Raw genomic sequence first — 18,277 nt, 5'->3', positions numbered from 1 at the left:
TGTTAAGAAGTTGGTGCTGAAAGGGAAAACTGGAACTGTCAGACTTATTTACACATTTTCATGCCTCTCGGAAGATACTTAAAGATCAAAAGACTGGAAAAGCCGTAGTCATTCTTAAATGTGAATCCACCAGCTCTTGGCAAACACCTTACTTTTGGTCCTATAGCAAAATGTAAAGGTGAGTTCTTGTGTCATTCAGGCAGAGGAGGGTTTGGGTGGTGCTGCAGCCGCTCCAGCCAGGGTTTGGTACTGACCACTTAGGAGAAAACCAGCTTTGAAAGGAAAGGCAGCAGCTGGGCTGCCAGTTTTGTCTCCGTGTACGGCAGTGGCTGGTGAATGAAAATCATCCCTTTCCAAGCTTTCCTTGGGCCATAAATCGCTGCCCTGGTCTCACTTTGATCAATGACGTGTGCTGCCATCCAGGGCTCTGTTAACCCTGGAGCAGCCACAGGAGACACGGCCGTGCCCGACTCCCTCAGGGCTCGCCCCTTCCCGTAATTATCCTCAGCCTCACTGCCAGCAACGTCCCACCCTGGGCTCCCTGCAAGCTGCTCACAGTCCATGCTCTTCCCCTGCAGGGAAAACCCTTGAAACCGAGGAACCCTCAGGAACTGGAGCCAAAAATCAAACAGCTCTGAGCACGGTGTCTGTGCTGCTCGTGGCCAGCGAGGACACAACATCTGCATCTCACAGTTCTGGTGGCAGGAGGCTGATGCAAGACAGCCCCTGGTAGATCTCCGGGGTCCCACTGCCTCCAAACTCAACAGCATCTACAGAATTGCAGGAAAAAAATGAAGAGGATAGCTATCAAAATAATTCAAATCAAAATAATTCACAATCCTCCAGCCTGTTTGTTAAAATACTGCTCACGAGGAGCTGATAGACACAGGAATAAATAGCAGGAGGAGAGAGAGAAGTGATGCATTAGGCTTCTCACCAGTCCCCTGACTGCAGCTACTATGGAGAAATCTGCCAGGAAATGTTAGATGTGAAGTGGAGATGCAATGGGAAAGGAAAAATTATTAGGAACTGCCAGAATCTCTCAGCTGATAAAGACAAAAAGCTGGAGGAGGCATTTAAAACCTCGGAAAGCTTTCTAAGTACAAATCTGCTGATAAAAGGTTGCTCCAGACTGAGGATATCAAACACAGGTAGCGACCAATTGTCCAGATAATTGAAGCAGAACTCTCCCAGTTCAGCTGCAGCAGCACCCACTCAAAGGTGCCTTTTTGTAGGCATTGCACATTCCCACAAATTTATGGAACCAAACCAGTGGAAACCCCTTTTTACAGGTATAACCATCGCTGCAGTACAGTCTCGTCTCTCTCTGCCCACGTTGCTTGTGGACAAGAGGGAGAGAAAGCAACACAGAAACACGTAGAGCTGCCCCAGTGACTCTGCAGAGACTTTCTGAGCCCCTCAGTGGTTTTTGGGGGCTGCTTTTGGGGGACTCTGCAAAGCATGGGACCCTGCAGTGCCTGGTTGTGGCCTTGTAGCTGTACTCAGGTTTGCATCTCCATCACTGTGTGCCATCAAAAATGGCAGTAATACTAAAGTTACCCAGAAATAACCCCCTAATCCTGCTTTCCTCTTTTTTTCATGCCCAGCATCCTCCAGCAAGGCAACACCAAGCCCTTCTAACAGCTCAGTTCAGAGGACTTCTGCTGTATCAGATGAAATTCAGCTGTCCCTGGCATTAATTACATCAGCTCCACACACACAGGACACCAGGGACAGCCTCTGCAGGGGCTGCACGTCCACTGCAGTGACAGAGGCCAGTCCTTGTTTGTTCTGGGAATGAGGAGAACTGAGCAAGTGGTGACTGGTGCCCAGTTACCACAGAGACCTCCCAGTACAGACGTCAGCCCCAGACTCCCTTCACCTGGCACACGTCACCTGGCAGAGCTTCCTCAGGGCATGAGGGGACCCAGCAATGGGTAAATTAGCAGGAGAAACTCAGATCCAGGTTCCTGGCTCCTTTTACCCTACTTAAAACGACGTTAGAACGTAAATGAGGCACCTAAATCAGATCCACGTGGAAGCTCATCTTAAAGCTGAACAAAACCTGTACCTGGGCAGCATGACCACACTTTTAGTACAGAAATTTTCCCTAATATCCAATCTAAACCTCCTCTGGCCAATTTGACACTGTGTCCTCTTGTCCTACTGCTTGTTTCTTGGGAAAAGAGACAGACCCCCACCTGGCTCCACCCCCCTGTCAGGGAGTTGTACAGCAACCACCTGAACCGACCTGGATTTGCCCTCTGACCATTTTCCCTCTACTTGAAGGAGGCAGGGAAGGAGGAAGGAAGATCCTAACACAGCAACTTTCCCTACAAAAGGAAGATGTCCCAGTCATACTCAATTGGCACTTGGAAAGACACCCTGGGACATCCCTAAAGCAGCACCACTTAGTCTGATCAAACCATTCCAAAGCCTCAGCTCTGATTAGTTAATGAACCAAACCAAACCAACCTCTCCTGCAGCAAAAACCAGCACAAATCTGTAACACCCCAATGCTGCTGAAAAGAGGCAAGTCTTGTTGCCAGAAGTGCTCCTTGATGTCACCAAATCCATAAACATCATCTATAATGAGCAGAAAAGGAACATTATGTTACCTCTATTACAACAGGGTGACAGAGCAGAACAGGTTCTGTCAATACACTGTGTTTTTGTGGGTCACAGGAAGGTTTTACTTCTCTCTTAGAGCCTTGAATCCCTGTTTTAAGACAACCAAGGGACACACAAGGCAGCTTTAGAGATGCTCCTTTTCTTCCTTACCTGATCTATATTTTGGGATGGCTCCTTAGAAGAAGGGCAAATGTAATGAGCCAGCTACTGTACTTTTTATAACTCTCCATCAGGTCTTTCATTTGGGCCAGCAAGGAAGCTTGTTAGAGCTGAGAAAGCAACTAAGCATCTCTGGAAAATGCTATTAAAAGAAGATGAAACAAATGAAAAGCTGGGACAGACTTAATGGTAAATACATGGCCTGGCAGCTCAGCACAGCTACATCCTGTTTGCCATTATTATTTAATTCTGGCATCGATTGAAGGATGAGACAGACCAGGCAACTCTCTGTGGGGTTGCTTGAATACCATTTCACTCTGAGATTAAACAAGCCCACGGGTTTGGATCACACTGCCTCGTTGGGAAATTTCAGTTGATTGATTTGATATCGGTGACTACCTCGCTCCAGCAGCAAACAGCACCCCTCTCATCCTCGAAGTGGGCAAACAAGTCCCTGCTAATTGTCAGTGCCCAGCTCCAGGCTGGAACCAGCGCAGCATTAACCTGCTCCTCTGGAATAACAAGCTGTCCAGCTGCTGGCCCACACGCTGTGGGAGCTGTTCTTATGGAAACAGCTGCTGCCACGGATCAAACGCTGCTCGGTCCCCACAGACACCTCGGGGGGTCAGTCCCGTTTGACACACGGTGCAAACAAAAGCCTGGTTTGTCCAGCAGTTTGTTCCAGAGCTGTCCCTGGCCAGGAAGGTCACTTTAGGCACACCAGATAAACTGTCTTACAACCAGCTGCTGATCCAGATTTCTCTGGAAATCTGTGGCTACATCCATCAATTCCCCACCTCCACCTGTCCTTACAACCAACCGTTACTCTTCCCACCACCTGAGTCCTTCCCTCAGAGGTAACTGCCAGGAGTTTGGAAGCAGGGTCAGGGCAAACAATAAAAAAAGAAGGATAGGAAGGTGAAGATGGAATACCTTTGAGTAGGGGAAGCTCCTTCCCTGGTTTGGAGGTGTGCAGCACCTTGTGTAGACCTTGGAGCTGCAGGAGAGGGCGGCTGCAGCACGTGGAACACGGCTTTCCCTGCCTGAGCCTGAGCAGCTGTCCTGGAATTGGATGTGGGAAGAAGCTGCAAGGGAACAAGAGGGATGACACAGAGCAGCTACTCCCCATTTTTACAGGTTCTGAGGAGCATTTTGTCTCACATGAGCAGATGTGAAAGTCAGCTGGTCTGTCCTGAGGAGAATTTGTGCCTCTCTTAAGAAAAAGACCACTTTCTCTTCTCAACAGCCCTTTTTATTGCCTTTGCCAATACACCATTGAAAGAAAAGAAATAATTTTCTGCTATTCTTTAGCTTCTTTCTTTGTTAAAGCAAATAAATTCCCTGGGACCACTGATAAAGGTAACTGGTTAACTTTGCATCCAAGCTGACCAGGCAAGTGAAAAGACTTGGAAATCCCCCAAAGCACTACAAAACTGCCCAAGTCACCACTCTGGGGAGTGATTAACCAACACTTCCATGGAGAATAAGTTCTTACAGGCATTGCCAACAAGACTGAAAGTCTGGGTCTCAAGATGTCATAGCAGGGGCTCAGACTTGAAAGGGTCACCAATGTGTAGCTCAAGAACAATCAACAGAAATCTTTCCAAAGGGCTTTGGCTGAAGTCCCTCACACACACACAGATCCTTCAAACCAGCCAGAAACAGTGTCCTGAATCCCTCCAACTCCCAGCTCCTGCCACAGTCCAGCCTTCAGCTACAAAATAAATACACAAGGGGGTTAACAATGAATAATATTTACTTTCCTTCATATGGTACATTCTGTAAAGTGCTAAGTTCCTAAATTATACCAAGTTAAGATGACACATGGCTCTAGTATTTTAAATGCAATAAATATAGAATGAGCTGTGTTCAACTGCACTTGCAAGTTTTTATTCTTTTTTTAGTAGACACACTAAATTTAGTAGTCGAAATAGCCTCCAATAGTGCTCCAAGAAAAACTAGGAAGCAGTTATAAATAAAATCACATCCTTCAGAGACATCCTACGCACTTCTCCTGTCCACATTGCACACAAGCACAGTGCTCCTGCGAGCATATGGAGCGAGGAAAAATAAGGAAGCTGAAAATTACCTGACAGTAAAAAGCAAAAACCCTACAAGTTACTGCTACATATCCTCCCATAAACAGTCTGGCTTCCACATTTAATCTCTGTGCACACAGCCCAGGTCTTCTATTTTTGTCTCCCGTTAAAAAACTCTTCCAGGAAGAACATCTTGCAAGCCATGGGTCGATTCGTCTTCGTCTTGCTCCTTTTTGCTGCAGAGTGGGAAAGACTCTTGGACAAACTGCCTGCACATGGGACACTGCTGGAAATACCTGACACAGCCATCACACAGACACGTGTGCCTGCAGGGCAGGAGGACCCAGTTCACGGGGCCATTCTGGCAAACAACACAGTCTTTGCTGTTTTCTTCCTGCAATTCCGGTTCATTCCCGGCCAGCCCACCCTTTTCCAGCAAGGTCCTGTCAGTGCTGCTCTTCCCAGGGAATGTATTGCTTGAGGACGGTGCAGGGCTATTTGCAGACATGAAGAGTTGCTAAAATACACATAAAACAGGAATATTTAGAAGTCAGCAAACTCTCCCCCAATCCCTGCACACACACACACACACACGTGCAGTGGAAGTTCCGCTGGGTCACTTCTCTGGGATAAACAGTGCCAGACTCTGTGTGGGTCCTGACAGCTGCCTGGCCTTCAGTAAAAGGCATTTCAGAGGCATAAAAATCACATAAAACACTGGGAAAATATTAAGGGTAAGTCATCAGATCCTGGCTGCATCAAGTGAACGTCATGCATGAACTTTACCGGGAGGTTTTGAGCAGCTCGGGTTTGTTTCTGGTCTATCAGTCTCCGTGCCCAGAGGGATCTTCTATCCATTCCTACCAAAGTTATCTCCACCAAGCTGTCAAGTCCACTTCACTCAACCAATTCTGCTCTTGCTCATATTCCAATCCCCTACTCTGTTTTTTTTTTTTGTCTTATTTTACATGAAGCATAAATTCTTCTGGGTACGACTCCCGACCTCGGAGCACGTACTGCAGGAGAAAGGGACTTTTTAAAGTAAGTTTCTTCTGAAACTTTCTTGATTGAAAGGGGAATTTGGGACAAAGAGGTGGTTTGAGTGACTAGCAAGGAAATAATTATTCTGGAGAGAAGAACCGTTTTACAACTCATTTCTTCTACTGCTTTATAAAGTGGTCACGACCCAGGATTCCTAGACTAGAACCAAGTAATTTCTCCAGGAAATCTTGAATATTTTCATAGAAAACATTTCTGTACAGTAAGTTCCTCAGGAACTACTTAGCTGATAAAATATTTTTAACCACCATCCAGTTCTTTGCATGACAATAAAAGCCTTGTAACTAATTTAGGCTCCTGAAAGCCCACACGAACTAAACTTAACACTGTCACACCAGCGAAACAAGACTCTGTGTGTGTCTTACCTTCAGGTCGTGGTATTGACCCTGAGCTAGGAGGAGATACTGATATAATATTCTGCAGGAAAGTCTGTAGCTTTCGTCAGGAATGTGAATTACAGCCACCATTGCAATCTACAGACAGAAAAAAAGCCAAGTTTAGTGACTTTCCCTCTGGTTGCATCACCCTGTGGAGCCGGGCTGGAAGAGCTGGGGGGGTTCAGCCTGGAGAAGAGAAGGCTCCAGGGAGATCTTAGAGCCCCTCCCAGTGCCTAAAGGGGCTCCAGGAGAGCTGGAGAGGGACTGGGGACAAGGGATGGAGGGACAGGACAAAGGGAATGGCTTCCCACTGCCCGAGGGCAGGGTTGGATGGGATAGTGGGAAGGAATTCTTCCCTGTGAGGGTGGTGAGGCCCTGGCACAGGTTGCCCAGAGAAGCTGTGGTTGCCCCATCCCTGGAAGTGTCCAAGGCCAGATTGGATGATGCTTCCACTGTCCCACTGGGATAGTGGAAGGTGCCCATGGCAGAGGGGTTGGAATGGGATGGCCTTCCAACCTAAACCATTCTGGAATGCCATGATTTGCTCTGGCACAGCCTCTGACCTGCTTAATTCAGGACAACCGGGAATTCAACAACGTTGACTTCAAGCACGGATCAAAAAGAAAATATGCTGGACAAGGCAAAACCAGGATGTGGCACAAGAGATCCCCTGGTGATGCTCCTCCACGGAGCCCTTCTGGGACCAGTTTAGGGCACAGACTTGTCCTGGCTGCTCCCATCTCATGGAATTAAGCCCCAAACTGCAGAAGGCACGTGAGCAACTGCAGTCCCCCTGAAGGTAAAGGTTTGTGCAGCTGAGGCAGGGCTTCCTCACACAGCCATGGATGTGCCTTGGACAGGCCAAGTGGATACTGAACTTCCAGCAGGAGCAGCAGCTCCTACACTCCCCTTCCCACTCCCCTGAGTCACGAGGAGCTGACAAACTGCAAGGACTTCCCAAAAGTCTTCTCCACTTTCTCCCACTTCCCTCACAAACACACAGTTTTTAGGCTCTGAAAAGCCTTTAGAAATGTCACTTGCTGGCTTGTAAACAGAGCAGGCAAAAGACAAATTTCGCTGGAAAGGATTCTGGAACCCCACAGGTTGCCTTTGGAGGAATTTCTCTGGAAATACAAGCCCTCTAAGCTTGCCTGCTGTGCCTAAACCCCCCCAGCCTGCCCAAATTACGTAATAGCCTCTAAAAAGCAGGGAAAAAAGAAAGTGAAATTCAGTATTATTGTAGTTCCCAGAAGCTGTCAAAAGAGAAATGAAATATAGAAGCTGTTTTGTTTAAAAAAAAAGAAAATTAAAAGCAAAGCAGACTTGCACTTCCAAATCCACATATGGCTAATTAAATAGAGAGTTTAAATGTGTCTGTACTTACACATATGGATTTATACTGAATTCACTGTTCTGTGGGGAAAAGGTCTTTTTTTTCCTAAACCACAATACCTGAGATCTAAGCTTCTTTCAACTTAGCCCTGCCAGTCTCCAAATAATTTCTGTAACCCTTACATATGGCCTTCCTAATTTTCTGGAGCTAGAGGAAAATCATGGCACAAAACTAAATAGGGATGATCTGGTGATAAAACCAGTTAGGATGAAAATCAAGCCCCCCAGGAAAGATATACTGGAAAATCAGACCCCCCCAAAGAAAGAGATACTGGAGTACCATCAGTAGTGATGGACACACACACACACAGAATAATTCAAAATGGTTATATCATACTGGCAAATATCCTTTTCCACGGTATATTTGTATTTTACAAGTTTGTTTCAACAAACCAGATGCAATTCTGACATTTGTCTGGCAAGGACATGGTGGAGTTACTCCTTGGCCAGATTTATAGATTCTAGATGAGCTCCTTTCCTCCAAAACCAGAGGAAAAATACTCCCCCCCCCACTCTCTTTCCACCCCTTTCTGCTATGCTAAGGAACAAAAGAGAGGTGTTACAAAGTCATGTCCATGCTAGTGTCAAACACATTCAAATATTAAATTTACAGTCTCTAGATTAAAGTATAAAAATGTATATATAAACATATAAAAATCTATTAATCTGGGGGAAACACCTCGAGTGGGGACGGGAGGGAGCAGGGCAGTCCCAAGGTCAGGTGACAGGAAGCCAAGGACAGGAATCACCTGAAAAGAGGACAGATTTCCTAGGCACTGGTGTGATCACAACTTCCAGATGAATGCATGGAAAAGTGTTCAAGTGGATTTAGGCACTTGTGTTATTGTTCAAGCAGTTGGTGCTAACATAGAAAAATGTATCTCAAATAACTCAAAAAATAATCAATTTAGGGTATGTAAAGCATATTGAGCTACAAGGCTGAGGCTGCTTTAACAGTAAGAGATTAGGAGGAGACCCTTTTTTGGGGAGCTGAGTATCTCCTATCCATCTGTACCTTCACCTCTTCCTGCAACTCACCTGGAGCTCCTGTGAGACAGAACTGCACGACACAGACCTGTGGCAGAAAGGGAATTTCTGTGTTTCTAACAGCCAAGTCAGCAATCAGCTCAGTGTCTGTGCCAGACACTAAAAAAAAAACCCCTCCTGCCTCGCCAACAGAATCCGAAATTCCATCTCGGCGCAAGAGCTCCACCACAGGTCTGTGTGATCTGAAAAATCAGAGTAACAGGCTACTAACCTGCCACAACCCTCCTTCCCCTGGCCACAGAGCCCTTGGCACACAGGAGCTTTGGGAAATAAGCATCTTTTAAATGCCACACATCTTTTTTACGTTAAAATCATCCTTGTTCTTCCTCCATGCTGCTCTGGAGACACCGGTGACAAGCGAGGGACCACATTTTAGGGGACGGGGAAGGGAAGCTGCTTTATTCAAGCCTCTCTCCTGAAACATTCAGACCTTAAATACAGTGTGACCCTAAAACATATTCTGATATTACTTACAATATCATAAATTTCTCTGTCTTCCTCATCTGCCAACGTCAGCAGTGCTACCAAGGGATAGCGAGATCTGGGCACGGGGCCAAAATCCACAACTTGAGCATCTTCTGGTAACTGGCAATATTTCTCTTCCTTGTCATTTTTTTTAATGCTTTGCCTGTGTCGAGGAAAACAATCAGCGTGGCTGCAATTGCAGTCAAACCTGACGTCTGCACACAGAACATTTGCCATCGTATTTGTTCATAAAACACATCGTGCCAAAAGCGGCCGAGTGTTCGTGAAGTCTCAACAACCCCCCGCGCCAAAACAAATCAACGTACTTTGTCAAAACAGCTTTAAAAAAAAAGGATACAAGTACTGTTGTCTGTAGAGGTACTCGTTGTACAGAGCATCCTCTAATGCCTGAGGAGTCTTTATCCTGAAGCAGTAGACGTGTTTCTGCAGGGCCTCGTGGAGTTTCTGGACGCTGCAGCCCCAGTAGCAGGTGAGGACACAGTCCTCCAGACAGTCAGGTGTCAGGGTTACACCCTCTAGGAGACAGAAGAGAAGGATTTCAGGGACTCACCCACACGTGGGAATTCTGGAATTGCTAAGTGTAGCTTCTTCAAGGAAAACAACTTCATAGAATCCCAGAATGGTTTGGGTTGGAAGGGACATTAAAGACCACCCTGTTCCACCCTCTGCCATGGGCAGGGACATCTTCCACTAGCCCAGGTTGCTCCAAGCATCATCCAACCTGGCCTGGAACACTTCCAAGGATGGGGCAGCCACAGCTTCTCTGGACAAGCTGTGCCAGGGCCTCACCACCCTCACAGGGAAGAATTTCATCCCAATATCCCATCTAACCCTGCCCTCTGGCAGTTTGAAGCCATTCCCCCTTGTCCTGGCACTCCATGCCCTTGTAAGATGCTCCTCTCCACTTTTCTTGTAGGCTCCCTTCAGGCAGTGGAAGGCTGCAATTAGGTCACCCCTGAAATTATAAAAATTACTATAAAATAAATTATTTATCATTATAAACAAACCTTCTAACAATTTCGACTCAGCTTAGTGTTTATGGAAGTCAGTGGAGAGGGGGAAGACAGTGTGAGGAGATAAAATGGCTCATTAAGCTCAAAAAAGTAGCACATGCGTTTTATGAAGGGTAAATTTTAACTTCTGGTAACACTTTACACACTCACAGGCAGATCCAAGAGCACCAGCTCTGGCCCAAAGTCCATTCCCTCCCCAGATAATGGTATTAACTGGATCACTGGCCTACAAAACTCTCTCTGGTCTCAAAGAATGAGGCTCTTGATCATGCAAAGGGAGGAGAAAAAGATCTACGTGCTCCATTTCTTTACCAAAAATCGAGTACCTCCAAGACAACTTCTGAACACTTGCTGCACAAACAGGAGCAGAAGTACCCAAAAACCCCCAAATTACCTGAAGATTAAGCTGTTGGGTTTGTTGTGTTGGGTTTGTTATGTTGAGGGAGGGGGTAGAAGTGCAGCAGCCCTTCCTGGTGTGCTGGGAGGCCCCACATCTCCGTGGGTGGAAGATGCTCAGCTTTGGTTCCTGCGCCCCAGAGACGCAGAAAGGCAGGAATCTCATTTCCTTATGTGGGTGATTTCAAGGATATCAGGAATGAATTGAACTCTGATCCAAACAGATACTTAAATTCAGCTTCCACCGAAGCGCAAACAGAAAAAGAGGGAGATTTCTATTTATCTATTTATTATTTAAAAATAGGGCACTTGCAAACAGTGCTGGAGATCTGGGCTTAGACTTAAGTGGGTGGCACACGTTCCATAATGAATTCTATAGATTCTGTTAAATTTACAGGAGCGCCCACAGGAGATGGTAATTTGCAAATGTTTTAGTGACTTAAAGATCTGTAATAGCAGGAAGGGTTTCATTAATGAGAATTAAGCTGTACTTACATATCCAAACATTTCACTTCTAAAAACAGCGCGTTTGTAAGCTGTGAAAAAAATTATTTCTCCTGGAAGGATGGGAGGAATTATGATCAAGGAAAAGGGTGAGAGCAAGACTGAGGATGATCTTTAAGGTCTCTTCCAACCCAAACCATTCTATGATTCTGTGAAGAAAACAGAAAGCATCAAGTTCAGGAACCCAAAATGACAAAAATCACATCAGAGACCCACTGACTTGTTAGTGAAGCTGCAGCAGGACGAGGGATTTCCAACCCAAAGGGATTCTTCACTTGTCTCATCCGCTTTTTCAATACCCTTGTGCTGGATTCTGTTTCCTCTGAGTTCCTCAGGATAACAGGAACACCCAACCCAAACCTATGGGACACAACAAAATAACAAGTGGGTTCAGTGTTAGTGTTGACACATTTTACATTTTTTTTTTCAGCTCTAAATAGCAAGCAGCACAGCAAATAAGAGCTGGCTTGGCTTTCCAGAATATCTGCTTGGATGCATGGATGATATATCCTGCCAATCTGACTCCAGCTTTTCGTGGCAGAAGACAGGACACAAGGAATCTTTAAAGGAGGGATACTTCACTCCTGCATTTCCAGAAAGGGAATACAATTAATGAAGTGGTCAATGCCCTCTAGTGGTAAAGGGTTAGGCCAGAGCTTCCTCCCACTTGAGTCTTGCACATCCCATCCCTGGATGAGATCTGGGAAAAAAAATCACTATTTGCAGAGAAGGAACAGCCTTAATGGCCTGGGTGCTCCAAAGGAAAACCCTGGAGGAAATCATTCAGCCCTGGGATATTTTTAGGTGTATCTACAGAGACTGAGATTCCAATTTCCCATTTAAACCTCAGTTACAAACAAATGCTGATATTAAATCAGGGGCTGTAAAGCCTCTGCTTTGAGCCAGAAACCAAGTGCAAAATAATTAAGACTCTGAATCAAAGCTGAGACACTGAGACCCCTTCAAAGCCATAACTAGAACATCAGACTAAGTGATATTCTGATACTAAAAGGATAAGGAAGCAAAGGATTAAAAGTTTAAAACCCCCATGAATCAAAATAAAAATCAAAGAAAGGAAGGAAGAATAATTCGGAGAAAAGGAGGCTCAGGGGGGACCTTCTGGCTCTGCAACTCCCTGACAGGAGGGTGGAGCTGAGGGGGGAGGGTCGGGCTCTGCTCCCAGGGAAAAAGGGACAGGAGGAGAGGGAACAGCCTCAAGCTGTGCCAGGAGAGGTTCAGTTGGGTATTGGGGAAAAAAAAAATTCACTTTTTAAAGTGTCAGCCATAACTTCCAATAACCAAAAGCTGATTAGAGAAGCTTTTTAGAGAAGTGCCAGGTATGCAGACCATGGGAGTCTTTGTTAATGCATTTTAGGAAACATTTATGAATTATCCCAGGCTGTTCCTTCCCGAATCTGTGGTTTGGTTGCTGCCACCTGTACTGCTGAAGTGATGGCCTGTTTCATGGCTTTGAATTTTGATTTATGCAATCCTCAGAACGCTGGGTGCTGGAGAAATCCAAATGGCTCAAAGCACTGCTCTTCCCTGAATTCAGCATCCTGAGACAGCAGCTGTTACAGTAAGGTGGGTCTCATAGCAGTAGCTCAAGCTGAAAAGGGCACTTGGTTTGGAAATTGCTCAAGTAATTTCGTGTACAATACAGCTCTGAGCCAGACAGACAATTTTTCAGCTTAACTGCTACTTTTTCCTGGTTTTTAAAATCTTTTCAAAGTCTTGTGTGTCAAATGAAGAAGAAAAGCAGAGTTTTTACTGACACTGGGTCCATTGATCTGTGTTGGAGGGGTGCCCTTTATAGGATTAACAGTGAAAAACACCAGTCAAAAGTGACATTCAAGTTGAGGAAATTACTTCAGGGGGGAAAAAAAACCCTCAAAGCCATTCTCAACAGCAACAACCTGCTCCTGGCAGTCCAATAAATATTTGCCTTTGCCATTTAATATCATCTGTGCCTGAGTGTCACAGACACACCAAAGGGGAAAGAGACTGAGCTGGTGGAAAATATTCTGTCCTCATTACTCCACAGAATCCCAGAATGGTTTGGGTTAAAGAGACTTCAAAGCCCATTTCATTCCACTCCCCTGCCATGGGCAGGGACATCTTCCACTATCTCAGTTTGCTCCAAGCCCCGTCCAACCTGGCCTTGGAGACTTCCAGGGATGGGGCAGCCACAGCTTCTCTGGGCAACCTGTGCCAGGGCCTCACCACCCTCACAGCCAAGAATTTCTTCTTAATATCCATTCTAAAGCTTCTCTCTTTCAGTGTCAAACCATTCCTTTGGTGGAAACATTTGCATTTCACCAGTGTCGTCATACAGGGCTCTTGGCCACACTTGGTTTGTGCACATGGAGGGTCAAATCTCTCTGCTGCAAGTAAAACACCCACCCTGACTTGAGTGGGGCTGTAAGGAAATACCCCAGGGAAACATCTCCCAGAGGAACCGGGTGCAGCAGCTGCTTCACTTATTCAGTACCCAAAACTCGACAGAGCTCATCTCTCCAGCCGTGCACACAGATGCCTCCCTGTTTTACACCATCTGGCTGATTCCTAAGGAAAAACCCCCGTCCTTTGGAAACTTTCTTGGCTGGTCAAAAGCAACAGGACAATCCCCATGAAAAGCAGCAAGAGGAAAGAGAACCTGGTACAGCTTTAGCAGCAGCTGAAGGCAGAGAGGCCCTTCTGTTCAGCAGTAAATTCTAAGGTAGCATTCAGTGTAGAGGGATGAATAAAGATGCAGCTTTTATTTTATGATCTAACAATCCATATGACGAGCTGCTAAAGAGGAAAATTAATTTCTTCAGAGCAGTGCTGGTTTAGAAAAGGCAGGGGTTTCCAGTGGGTTTGTTCATGAGTTGATTTCTCCAAATAGTTGCACTCCCAGCAGGTGCTGAGCCTTCAGCTCCTCCCAGCAGGAGCATTTACCTGCAGCTAAAAATACAGTGCACAGGCAGTCAGGTGATCTAAATTCCACTCCATCCCTGTGCCCAGGGCACCTGTTGGGCTGGCTCTGGAAGTAATAACCTACTTGGGCTCTGAGCAGAGCCACAGGTATCCAGGGCTGGCTGTAAAAACAGACGCTCCTCCAACCAGTGCTTACAAACGAGAGCAGGGACATTCCTGAGCAGCTGCTGTTTTTCAGGCTGGCTGACACCACCCCAAACACATCTACAGAGCAAATTCATGCCAAAACTGATATGGGAGAGACCAAATGCCACTCCAGCAATAGCTCAGGTGTCCTGTGCTCCTGTGACACCATTTGCATTTACAGTGCTCCGTGTGGCAAATGAAGGGCTGAGTTGTTTTCGTGAGCAAGTTCAGGAGCACTTGAGCTGTAACTGCAGCTCCAGGCACAGGGAAGTTCCTTAGAAGATGCTCCTGGACATGGCCTTGGAATGGCAGAGCTCAAAGGGAGCAGCCAGTACCTCTGAGCACCTGCCCACACGTTCACTTTCAAGTGCTGAGCTCCTGGCTACTCCTTGCCTCGATTAACAGTCCCTCAACACTCCTGTCTGAAGAAAATTAGCATGTATTTCCATAAACTGCAATAACACCAAGTGCAGGTGCACCTGGAATCTCTGATCCTGAAATAAAAATGCCTCTGGACACTGCTCTTGAACACCCTGTAGCCAAAAGGCAATAACAGACACGTGCACACACAAAAGGATCTTGTGGCACACCTACTGCCAGACATTTTCCACCAGGGGATGGCCAGCAGTTATTATAAGCAGATAAATAATGATTAAATTACAAAAGGATCACTGGTTTGGGGACAGATATGCTGGAGATTTATCTGAATCACAGCTCAGTCTCATCTTTTTCTGAAGATTTCTTTAAAACAAAATGATACTGCTGATAAAGGTATCTTTTTTTTTAAAGAACTGATGAAGTGAAGAAGTGGAGAGAACTGGATGGCAACTTAATACCATCAGTGCAGTGGGACAGGGAGACTTATAAACAGGATTTCTACCACCTCTGTCGCCAAGCAAATAATGAGGTGGAGCTTCATCCAGGACAAAGAAACAAAACCAAAAAGACCAGTCCCCTTCACTGCCACTTACCCAACACTTGGGGAGGAACTGCCAGACAAGAATCAAACTTCTCACAAAATATATCTGAAAGATCAAAAGATGTGCTCTGTTCACCCTGAGACCAACAGAGCTATGTGTGTGAGCCAGTGGCAGCCAAAAAAGTGCTGTAAACAAGGGAAAAGCCTCTGCATGGAAGAAAAAGCCAATCAGGAAGCTGCCAAGAGAACAAAGAGCTACAGCTCAAACACCTGCAATTAACAGGGAGGAAAACACTGAAGCACACCCCTGCAGATATTAATGAGATATTAATGAGGGGAAGTTCAATAACTCAGTTTTATTCTCTCTGTGATTCTGAGGTGTATCCATAATTCCTACATGAAATGTTTTGATTGCTAATCAATGCCTTCCACTTGTATTCACAATTACAGACACTCCTGAGAGTCACGAACGCTCAGGGACCTGAGAAACATTTCTGAAAAAGGGCAACAGTGACACCTTTGCTGGATCCTCCCAAGGACAAGCAGCAGGTCCTTCACTCACCACCCCTCGAGACACTTCAGCAGATCAGCTACAGAATCACAGAATCATGGAGGTTGGAAAAGATCTCCGAGATCATCGAGTCCAACCTGTGACTGAACACCACCATGGCAAGTAGACCCTGGCACTGAGTGCTACATCCTGTCGTTCCTTGGACACCTCCATGGATGGGGACTCCACTACCTCCCTGGGCAGCCCATTCCAATGTTTAACAACCCTTTCTGTGAAGAAATTCCTCCTGATGTCCAACCTGAAGCACCCCTTGAGGCAGTTTCCTCTCAACCTGTCCCTTGTTCCCTGGGAGCACATCCCACCTGGCTCCCCGCTCCTGTCACGGAGTTGCAGAGCCAGAAGGTCCCCCCTGAGCCTCCTTGTCTCCAGGCCGAGCCCCCCAAGCTCCCTCAGCCGCTCCTGCTGTTCCAGACCCTTCCCCAGCTCCGTTCCCTTCCCTGGACAATACACATACATAGTTCAGCACATACAAACACAGAGTTTGCCGATATCGTGAAAAATGTTACAAAAAATATTCAGAAGAGTTTGGCATTGCTGAAGGAAGGAAAGAGCTTAAAGGGACTTAAAGCTCATCCAGTTCCACCCCCTGCCACGGGCAGGGACACCTTCCACTAGACTAAGTCGCTCCAAGCCGCGTCCAGCCCGGCCTTGCCCCCGCGCCATCGCACCCCATGTCCCCCCGAGCACTGACCAGCCGAGGACGACGGCGCTGGTGACGAGGAAGCAGACGGAGACCAGGGCGATGTAGAACAGCGGCGAGTACTCGTACAGCGTCACCAGGAACACGGCGGCCATGGGGCCCGCGGGGCGTCCGGGCGAGACTGACGCCGCTGCCCTCAGACTGCCAGGGAGGGGGCGGGGCCACGGAGGCTGCGACCGAAGCCACTGCCCTCAGTTTGCCAGGAAGGGGGCGGGGCCAGAGAGGCTGCGACTGACGCCGCTGCCTCATCCTGCCAGGAAGGGGGCGGGGCCACGGAGGCTGCGACTGACGCCGCTGCCCTCAGTTTGCCAGGAAGGGGGCGGGGCCGGGGCCGAGGGCGGGGCCCCGCCCACAGTAACGGCCCGAGGGTTCCCCCGTGCCTGGCTGGGCACGGGGAGTTTAAATATTTCAATAGCATCGAAATAGTTGGATAAAATAATGGAAAAATAAAATAAAATTGTATTTCGATATTGTTATATATTAATATTTTTATATATTTTTAAATATTAATATTTATTATGCAGTATAATTTCTTATATATTAAAATTTATCATATCTTAATATTTATTTTATATTGCAATATATAATACAATATATAGTATTTACTATATAGTATATACAACATCATTATATTATATCGTTATATATATATTATATATTATATATTATATATATATATATTATATATATATATAATATATATATATATATATATGTGTGTGGATAGAGCCTTCCTTAATCTTCGTTTGCGAAGCCTAGCCATGATGATGATTATTATATTATAATATAAGCTATTATAGTATCAGCTATTATATTATAAGCTATTATTATAAGGTATTATATTGTCATAACATGTTATAATATAACCTACATACGAAATATGCATGATAATAATACATATATTATACCATATATATATTCCATACATAATCATAATCATTCAGAGCAGCAGGTATTGTATTATTTGATATAATGAAACACAGCTGAAGCCTAAACAGCTAATATAACTAATGCAATCTCTTAAATAATACAGTGAAATATTGATATTGATAATGTTGATATTTATATTGAAAATATTGATATATTGATGTGGAAAATAATACAATATTATTGTGTCGATATTTTTTTAATTAATATTATATTGTTATAGAGAAGGTTATATGTAATATCATATATTCGTTAATAACAATTATTTATTATTATTTATTTATAATTATTATTAAAATGAGGTAAAAGTATAAATATCAATAAATAGTTATATGGTATAATATATATTATACATATTATATATTATATTATGTATTCATTATATATATTCTATCTAATTCATTAGCTATATCTTATATATTCGTATATATCTTATATTTTATATATATATATATATATATAATTTTTTTATATATGTCAGATGCCCTAGTTCCACCATCAGAGAAACCAGAGCCCACCAGAGCAGTGGTTCTGCTGCAAAATGCTCCCCGACTCTGCAGCAGCTGCACAGCCTCACCCCCTGCCCGTGATCCCGGCAATGGGATGCACAGACACTCACAGACACAGCGTTTGCTCAGGCACCACATTTATGGGCAACTCGGTAGGGAGCGCAGCTCCCGGAGGGAATGGACTCTCTGGGAAAGGGAGGGCAGTCAGTGTCCAGGTGGGACTGGGAGTCTCTGGTTCCAGGCTCTTTCCACGGCCCCTTCAGCTGTAGAGGAAAGATGCAGCAGCAATTCCCACTGCCGACAGAGCAGCCTCTTCTCTGTATCCAGCGCTCCCAGAGAGGTGGCATCAGATCCCTGGGAGGGTTCAGGGTGTGAGATGCATTAAAGGGATAGAAACTGGGCAGAAATGGAATCCCCTTGAGTTCCAGCTTGTCATCTGAGGT

The 18,277-nt window shown here is 45.5% G+C and overlaps 1 protein-coding gene across 1 annotated transcript; it reads right to left on the bottom strand.

Moving 5' to 3' along the window:
• Nucleotides 1-4,528: 4,528 nt before the first annotated feature.
• CGRRF1 (cell growth regulator with ring finger domain 1) lies at nucleotides 4,529-16,532 on the bottom strand. Its single transcript, XM_027724433.2, has 6 exons — nucleotides 16,390-16,532; nucleotides 11,324-11,463; nucleotides 9,528-9,705; nucleotides 9,179-9,326; nucleotides 6,254-6,361; nucleotides 4,529-5,346 (listed from the first exon to the last, which is right to left on the bottom strand). Exons 1-6 carry the CDS (start codon nucleotides 16,491-16,493, stop codon nucleotides 4,996-4,998), a joined length of 1,029 nt encoding a protein of 342 aa, XP_027580234.1. The 5' UTR covers nucleotides 16,494-16,532; the 3' UTR covers nucleotides 4,529-4,995.
• Between the last annotated feature and the right edge of the window lie 1,745 nt (nucleotides 16,533-18,277).

Source organism: Pipra filicauda, unplaced genomic scaffold (assembly GCF_003945595.2).
Source record: "Pipra filicauda isolate LSUMZ 115617 unplaced genomic scaffold, ASM394559v2 scaffold235_size1210477_pilon, whole genome shotgun sequence".
NCBI lineage: Eukaryota > Metazoa > Chordata > Aves > Passeriformes > Pipridae > Pipra > Pipra filicauda.
The sequence above is the reverse complement of the archived record's forward strand: the minus strand, read 5'-3'. Positions and strand labels throughout refer to the sequence as shown.